General features: G+C 39.8%; 1 protein-coding gene across 1 annotated transcript; it reads left to right on the forward strand.

The window, feature by feature from the left end:
• The first annotated feature begins 1,381 nt into the window (after nt 1–1,381).
• LOC146517283 (retinol dehydrogenase 8-like) lies at nt 1,382–7,703 on the forward strand. The gene is made up of 6 exons (XM_085163475.1): nt 1,382–1,542; nt 4,956–5,117; nt 5,220–5,399; nt 5,598–5,691; nt 6,803–6,986; nt 7,109–7,703. Exons 1-6 carry the CDS (start codon nt 1,437–1,439, stop codon nt 7,334–7,336), a joined length of 954 nt encoding a protein of 317 aa, XP_085019601.1. The 5' UTR covers nt 1,382–1,436; the 3' UTR covers nt 7,337–7,703.
• Nucleotides 7,704–9,430: the final 1,727 nt, after the last annotated feature.

Here is a 9,430-nt window from a genome sequence, read left to right on the forward strand (position 1 = left end):
TAGACTTTGTTGAACATTATGTAATATGAAGACAACATGTCGTATTTAAGTGACCAAGTAGTACTGGGGTAAAAGTTATTGAATAGTGTTGAAAAAAAATGACAAAATTGTGAAGGATTAAAATATTCCAAGAGCTCAACTTACTTCATTTAAACATGTTTCAATCACGTTTTATGAACACAAAATGCACATGTTTATTGAATATGAAAAAGTTGTGTTGATTTAACTCAGTTGTTTACGTTTCTGCCAAAGCAAAACATTTGTGTGCAACCAATGTCCACTACTGAAGCAAGTAAATCCAACATGGCCTTTTTTTTTCAGTTTACTGTATATAACATTTTGCAGTGCCTCACTTATAAGGCCTTCAGTATGGACAATTGGTACTTTTGTCAAAGTTGTTTTTATTGTAGATTATAATATTTTTATCCTTTATGCTGCTAGAGCAACACTGCCCTTTATATTTTGAGTACATTTCAGTAATTTAAGTTTATCTATTGAAAGTAATCATGTTGACCACTGGGAGTCGCCAAATTTCTTGGTGGAGATCTACACAAGCTGACATCTAAACTTAACACAAAAAGTACAAAAAATTGTTTTTGTGGATTATTTCTTTGTTGTAACAATGCTTCTTAGCAACAAAAATTACACCATTGGAAAATCTTTTTATTTCCCCTAAAATGGTGTCACATTTATTAGAAAAATGCATTTGTGGGTTGAGCAGCAAAGTTGAGTATCTGAGTTGCGCCCATGAAGAACTTGCCAAACTTCTCTGCCAGTACCAAAAAGCTTGTTCTGGTGTTGACTTTTGTTTGAACTTCTGGTACCCCAGGTGCTGACTCCTGACTGGCACCAGCAGCAGAACCCTGCTACAGTTGGTGTCTGCTCCACGCAGGCACATGGCACAGACACATGTGACTGATCTGGACATGGCTCATGCCACAGGGTAACCTGAAAATGGTGTTCTGCAAAGCCAAGCTACAGCATTTTTTTGAATCTCCAAACTGAAGGCCAGGCTCCATATAATGGATGTAAGACACACATTACAGGATGTAATGGAGCCACCTCAACCCCACTGAACACTTGTGGATCACAACCTGTTTGTGCCAGAGTGACCAACACAACCGTACTGGGTGATATGACAAATGCTGGTTGAAGAATGGGACAGTAGTGTGTGACCAAGGTAGTTGCAATGATGAGGTGACAGGCTGCTGTGGTTGTGTATGGTTCTTCCACATGCTACTGTCCTTTTTTTCAGTTTTAACAGTTATATTATACCTGCAAAGCTGTTGGATAATCCCAGTCTTCATGCATTGTGTGCTGTGTGGCCTGTCCATGTGACTCCCTATCTGAGTTTATCCTCTTATAATGGCTTTCATCTGAAAGTATCACTCATCCTGCTGAGCTGCTTGTCTGCTAGTATCAGTTTGAGCAGAGCCATGGAGAGACATGGGCAGAAAGTGGTGCTGATCACAGGCTGTTCCTCCGGCATTGGCCTGAGGATTGCTGTAATGCTGGCCGAGGATGAAAAGCAGCGCTATCACGGTGGGTACATGAGTGAGGAAGGTAGATGATACCTATATATTAGATTTTAACTGGTCTGGCATGTGAACAGGCTACAGTTGTGTTATAAGACATAGGGAAACAGACAAAGTTCAGTGAAATAATTAAAAACTAATATAATTTATCACAGGAGCTTTATCCTCTGTCTTTTTTTTAGTGTTGTTAAGTTGTAAAATGATCGTGTTTGTAATGCAACACTCTTAAAAAACAAATAAGTCTCTTACAAAGCTATTGGCTGAAATTTTTACTTTATGTAGAACCTGGAGGTCAAAGGTCAAAGTTGACCGTTGACCTCCAGGTCTTTGCTTCAGAAATGCAAAAGCGGAGGTGCAAATACAAATGATTTGAGGAAATTTAAAGGAAATGGTTCATGTCCTCATCAACAGTATTCTGCCACATATATCATATATATTTCCTGAAGAGAACTGCTGTTATTTTCTCAGGTTATCGCCAAAAAACCTGTTAGCTCTACAAAACAGATCTCCAATACTTGCACAGCTTGTTACAGACATGTGCGCCAGCATGAGAGGCAATTTTTTGCCAGTCTGCACTGAAATACAGCACGTCGAGTTTTGCCAGAGAAACTAAGACTCTGCAGCATCAGACCAGATCTAATCCAAATCAAGGCTGCGCGCACTCCTTCAAAGGCTGCCTCCTACGCCCTGTCTGTTACATCCAATACCAAACTGAAGGAACTCACGGCCTGTGTTAAAAATCATTACATCACCCAGTCACAGCTAATTATATATGTATGTAATGCTGCCTTTCTACTGTTCCATTTCTCCTGCTAGTCATATTAAAGCCTCTCTGTGTCTTTTGATACTATTAAACAGTCATAAACAATGATATCATAACATGGGAAAAAATGCATTCTTATACTCTGCTGCTGTAACAATGTTAATTTCTTAACTGTGGGACTATTAAAGGCTATCTTGTCTTATCTTATGTTAAATGGTAAATGAACTGGTTTGTATATAGCACTTTTCCAATTTGATCGAGCACTTAGAGTGCTTCATACAACATGTCACATTCACTCAATCACACAATGATTAATGTATTGGGAAACTCAAAAGTAGACTTTGGCATCCAGACTAGAGCAGTGAGGGATCAAATCACCAACCTTCAGATTAGCACATGTCCTGCTTTACCTCTAGAACCATAGCCAAGAATTACTTGTTCAGAGGATGAAAAATGTAACTAGAAAGATTATGGACTTCGAAGCGGTCAGTGATTGTCAGTGGTGCTCAGGGTATTGCTCCAACATTAAGGCCAGAAACTGCATTTTGCAGTGAAAGGAAACACTCTCCTAGCTCGCTACATGATGCTGTGTAGCTGTCTGTGTTGCCAATTTAGACCTTAGTATCTTAAAACATCAGACAATAGGTAAAAACAGGAGGCCAGCCACAGTTAGTGTAATAATTGCTTTACTCAAGGATCTCACGGACGAGGCTGTGAAGGCTGACCGGGCTATTCTTAGAGCAGGCAGGTGATGTGTCATGGCAAGGCTAATCCCAGTCTGCATACTATGTATCATCACAGAAAGCTACTTAAGGTTTATCATTACTATGGTGGCTATCTATAGCATAGATTTCCCTTCTGCTATTTAGAACGTGACAACTAATAAATGAGTCGTGTTTGAGTCATGAAAAGTAGGCATGTGCGCACATGATGAAGGCCATGTGTGTGGACTTTATCCTGTATGTTTACCTATAGGATGTTATTCCACCTGACTCACAGCTGTTGATCGCATTGTGAACAGTAAGAGCTGTGAGAACTGTTTTATTGATAGCTTTATATATAGTATTTTGTGCTTTGCGGCCACTTTCCAGCCATCGCCACCTGCACTTCCCTCTCCTCCATGTCCGGCATCACTGAAACAGGGAAAATGCATTTTCTAAAGTGCTTTCAGCTTCCCTGCCAGCCATCCTGGCAGTGCCCCTTGAGCCCGCTGCACCAACCCTCCTCTCCAGCAGAGCACCACCCCTCTGCCACAGGCATGTACACAAGGACAGGCTCATTCAGATTGAAAATTCTCACGTAAAAGCTTAAAAATGTGTGTAAATCCTATTTTGATGCTGCACCAGAGCCTTTCGTTCTCTGAAATAACAAACACTGTTTTTGTGCTCATTCATACCTTGTCAGTTTGAATACAGCCGTAGACACTGAACTTAGTCTGACTCTGCAATGTTGTCTGCATATAAACATTTTGCCTGCAGTTTCCTAATCATTTTTTTACAGATGGAAGGTTGCATTGGTTCACGGTGCGTAAGATACATCTTCTAGGTTCTCAGGGGTTACAGGGCTGTTTTGGTCTGGTCGTTCAAAATCAGACACTGTCGCCTGGGTAATACAGCAAGGGCTGATCAAGCCCAGACTTGCATCCAAACAAGCTACTCATGGATCAGCTTTTAATCCAAAGCCATCCAGTGGTTTTGGCCGTGGCTTCCCATATGGAAAAGAAATAGTAAAAACCTATATGACTTAACTCATGAAAGTGGCCACTTTCTCATTACTTTCATATATTGTTTTAGTAAGTATCCAAAACATACAAGTTTCATTATATAATTTTTCAAGGGATCTTATATCTGTTTTTACTCTTGTATGCTTTTCATACAAGTTTCACACAAGACAGATACAAACTTTATAAGATTTATATATATCTTTTCCATATGGGTTCAATCTTGGATTTGGTCGATTAAGGCCTTTCCAGAGGAACAGTCCTGCAAAACCTCTCCAGCCAACCTCTACGGGCTTATAGATCTTCCAGCTCCTGAGTTCCAGTGTGATCAGGTGTTCTGTCAGCTAAGACGATGATCATCTCTGATGGCTGGAGTGAAGTCGTGACATTATGTTGCAGAAACTTCAGTTGTTTGTCAAGGGCAACATGCAGTTGCCAATTCGAGTTTGTAGAGAGAAGCCCTGTCCTTGTTTTTGGCTTGCGGCAGGGTTTCTCTCCAGTTTTCACAGAGGAGGTCTTCTTTATAGCGTGATGGCTCTAGATGGATGGGATGGCAGTGGCTAAACTCAGCAAACCAATGTTTTTGCCACTTCTCAGCACGACTGCATTTCCATGTCCTTGTGAAATCATCACTGGGAACTTGTTCCTGCTTTTGATATCACTGTGTAAACATTTATTGTTTCTTTTATTGTCGTAATTTTAATAAGTGTGTCTGAAAAAGATGACAGAAACAAATGAGACACTGAGTCTCAGTGGGATTACCTGTAAATAATGGTTAAATAAAAATGTCGCGTTTCTGTGGCAATCTTGTTTTTGCAGAGCTGCTAGAGATGAAACAAATCACAGGATGAGGCTAAGATAACAAAATATGTGAACATTAATCCCAGCTTATTGTTTTTTGTCTTTTTTCTCTTTTCTGTCACCATGTTGTCTGCAGTAATAGCTACGATGCGTGACCTGAAACGTAAAGATAATCTGGTGAAAGCTGCTGGGGATTTGTACGGCAAAACTCTTTTTGTGGCTGAACTGGACGTCTGCAGTGACGAGTCGGTGAAACAGTGTGTCGACAGCATCAAAGATCGACACATAGACATCCTCAGTCAGTACAATGAAAGCATCACTATACTTTGGAATGCTAAAATGTCCAAACCTGGTGTTGATCATACCCTTTTCTTCAATTCATCCTTTTTCTCCAAACCAGTAAGTAATGCAGGCATCGGCCTGGTGGGTCCAGTGGAGAGCATCCCTATGGACGAGATGAACAACGTCTTTGAGACCAACTTCTATGGATCAGTTCGCCTGATCAAGGAGGTGATGCCTGACATGAAGAATAGGAGAGCGGGACGCATCATAGTGATGAGCAGTGTGATGGGACTCCAAGGTGAGCAGATGTAGACGTATGAAGGGAGAGGAGGTGTGGCGGGGGAAGTAACACGTCTGTCAGCTTCAGTTTGACGGTTAGGCGGGTGGACGGCAGGCTAATGGAAGTGCGGACATATGAAAAGATAATGTGTATGACTTCAGAAACATGTGTGAACAGCCGATCTGTGAGGTTACATGTACGCTTTGTTTTTCACAGGGGTGGCGTTTAACGAGGTATACGCAGCTTCCAAGTTTGCTCTTGAGGGCTTCTGCGAGGGTCTGGCTGCGCAGCTTTTGAGTTTTAATGTCATGTGAGTACAACTGACTGTTAAAAAGACAATAATCAGTGGCTGTGAATAAAAGATGAACAAACAAACTTTGAGGTTACCCATTAGTCACTGAATTTCCATTAGTTTGGGAAGCCTCAAGCTGAAAGTTTTTTCACCGTCACACTGTTGACATTTTGAAGGCAAAGCATGGGGTGGAACTGATTTAGGAACATTACATTTTAGTGTAGTAATCTGTCAAGGTAGGCCCGCCTGTAGAGAGTATAAAAGATGGATGTAGACTCCGTGACATTATCCAGGGATTTTGGACTCCACAAAATGCAGCAAAAAAATGTATACATATCTCCTAATCAGCGCCAAGTAATGGACAGATTACTGTCCAAAAACCCAAACTTCTTGGATGGCCTGTACCAAACAGCGAATCATAATATTACTTAGATTATCCATTAAATAAAGCTTCAAAAGGCTCCAACAGCACACATGGTGCAGAAGTTCGGTTTAATGCTCTGAAGTAGTGACCGTCTAGCAGGCTGTAAGTACCTGTGCTGGGATACCTGTCAATCAAAGAGGCCTCGCCCTAATTCCAGCATCAAGCAGGATAAGCTGCAAAAATAAATATACAAATAACTGCTTCATGTTACTGTTTTGGTTGGTACACTACTATTTTGGTGCAAACTGAAATGTTCAACAAATATTCAACATTATCGTGACATTTTGTGCAAACATTTATGGTCCCAAGAGGATCCGTCTAATAACCTCGAGGCATTTCACAAAAAACAATAAATATCAATGTAATGGCCGAACTAGAGGAACATTTCAGGGATCAACAGGCATGTTAGATGACTTACTCTAAAAAAAACTTACATGGCAATCCACTGTCCAAAAATTTAGTTAGTTGAATTTCAATCTGAAAAAAGGGATTAAACAAAGAACCGATAAAACCAACAGAACAGCATAAAAATGTTTTGGTTTGGGGGGTTTTTCCCCTCATTTTTTAATTCAAAACAGTTTAACTATCCAGTTGTGTCAAAAATCCATCCGAGCAAACTTGTGTTTAAAACTGTTAAAGCTCATTTGAATCTATTTAATTAAGCCATGTGGTTTACTTCTTTGTTGTGTGTTTTTCTCTCCGCAGATTATCAATGCTGGAGCCAGGCCCCGTGCACACAGAATTTGAAGTAAAGATGCTTCAGGGCATGAAAGAGAAGGAGTGGCCTAGTGTTGATCCTGACACAGTGAATGACTTCAGGAATTTCTATCTCCCTGGTGCTGTGGATATCTTTGAGATACTCGGACAAACACCTGATCACATTGCCAAAGTAAGTTCATAAACTGTGTCATTATGACTCACTCAGCCTAATCCATCTGACTCCTTCTTGGATTAATCCTTTAAGTCTGACTGCAGATGGTGTCTTCCCATTTGTCTTATCTTTCTTTGTAGCGTACAATGAGCATGATCGAAGCCAGCAATCCATATTTCCACAATCTGACCAACCCGCTGTACTCACCCCTTTTAGCGCTGAAATATGGCGATGAAACTGGACGCCTGTCTCTCCAGGCCTTGTACTGCATGCTATTTACCCTGCGTCCTTTGATGAACGTCGGCATGCCCGTCCTGAAGTGCCTCACCTTTGGGTTCATGAGGAAATGGAGAATTTCACCAAACTAGGCTTGAACAATGTTTTGCACAACAGTCTGAATAATAATTCAAACACTATGAGTGTCTACCACGCAATATGTGGGCTTTTGCAAAAAATGCATTTTGCTAATATGAACAACCCAAAGTTGCAAATCAATCACAAATAAAGAAGACTATAAGAAATCTAATCTTACACTAACATTTTCAAATAGTTTTTTTGTCACTTTTCACATTTCATGCTGTTGATATGCAGTCTGCATTGTAGTGAAGAGAAATACACTATACTCCCAAAAGTATTCACTTATCCTCCTTTGCATTCATATCACATTGAGTGACATCACATTCATAATCCATAGTGTTCAATATGATGCTAGTCCACTCTTTGAAGTTATAACAGCTTCAACTCTTCGGGGGAGGCTTTCCACAAGGTTTAGGAATGTGTTTCTGGGAATTTTGATCATTCTTCCTGAAGCACATTTCTAAGGTCAGACAATGATGTTGGATGAGGAGGCCAGTCAAGGTTTTCTACACCCAACTTCAATGTCTTAATGGACCTAGCTTTCTCTACTAGTGCTCAGAGATGTTAGAACAGTTCCCAAAATCAGCTGGAAGCATGAAATTATCCAAAATATCTTGGTATGCGGAAGCATTAAGAGTATATTTCTCTTAACTAAGGCCAAACTCCTGAAAAAAAAAGCCACACCATAATCCTCCCTCCACCAAACTTTACACTTGGCACAATGCAGTCAGACAAATACGGTCCAAACCCACATTTTCACCACTGCATCCAACGCTTTGCTTTCTGCATTCTGTTAATGTAAAGCTTGGATGGAAACCCTTTCCATGAAGCTCTCTACATACTGCTCTTGAGCTGATCTGAAGGCTCCTGAGAGCGAGCCATTCTTTCACAAATGTTTGTAGAAACGGTTTGCATGCAGGAATTCATAAATTTGGATCACTGAGTGAATACTTTTGACAATATAGTGTATCTATGTTCTCCTTTATAGGACGTTATGTTTCTGAATATAAAGAAACTGTAGCCCAGTTCAATTTAATTGATGCAGATTTTAATTTGTTATCCTATGCAGACTGCTAAACGAGCAGGATTCACACTTACAAGACAACATAGCATTGCTTTACTTCATTGTTTTATTCTCACCAGTCCAAGACACTCTAATTTGTTCAGAGAGAACTCCATCACGTCTGTACGGCTCGGCTCTGTACAAAACCCGTCTATCTTTCCACTAATAAAACTGTAATAGTAATCTATTTTAATAAAGGTTATGCAATAAAATCACCTCGTGTCACCTATTATCATTAAGGATTTTTAATTAATAAATAAATAAAATATTGATTAATTATTCATTAATTAAGTTATTTAAGTCATTCAAAGTTTTTGTTACATTATTTGCATTTTTAGCCCAGTTAAAATACTTTGGCCTTGTTTTGATTTTTTTGTAGGCAGTTTGGTAATTTTTTACTGCTAATAATGTTTCAAAGAATTTCAGCAGGCTGAAAAAAATTTGTTTGGCAGCAATTTGATGCATTTCATTTTTACTGATATAAGCTAACATGATTTTGTAAGTTTAACAGTTAGCACGGGCGCTGTGGTAGGCTTGTTGTGAGCTAGTTAGTGATGCTACACACTTGTGTTGCTCTCATTGTCAATATGTTTGACAATATTTTTGAGTCTCCACAGAGGCCCAGAGTTGCTGATAATATCAAAATTAAATCTGGAAATGTAATATTGTCTTTTGAGATTTTAGCATAAGACTGACAATGATATCAAGCTGAAGATTTAAACAGTTTTATATCCATTGCAGATTGAGAGCTCTGGAGCCTGAAAACTTTAAATAAAATGTTCGACTTATAAACACATCAGCAAAGGTTTCATAGAAGCACAATTTATTATTTTCATTTAACAGCAGGACCCAGAATCTGCTTTGTTATCAATAGCTATAAATACCCTGGAGGGGGTAATGGGTGAGGGAGATCATCAGGACCAAGCTGGGCCTGGATTCCTGCGTCCAGAGGTTTAGAGGCGCTTTCTCCCTCTCTTTCTTCACCGCTATCCTGTGCCAGATGTTCTGTTGACCAAGTGAGGTAGAAATCATGTCAGAAACA

The sequence above is a fragment of the Neolamprologus multifasciatus genome, chromosome 6, assembly GCF_963576455.1.
Source record: "Neolamprologus multifasciatus chromosome 6, fNeoMul1.2, whole genome shotgun sequence".
NCBI lineage: Eukaryota > Metazoa > Chordata > Actinopteri > Cichliformes > Cichlidae > Neolamprologus > Neolamprologus multifasciatus.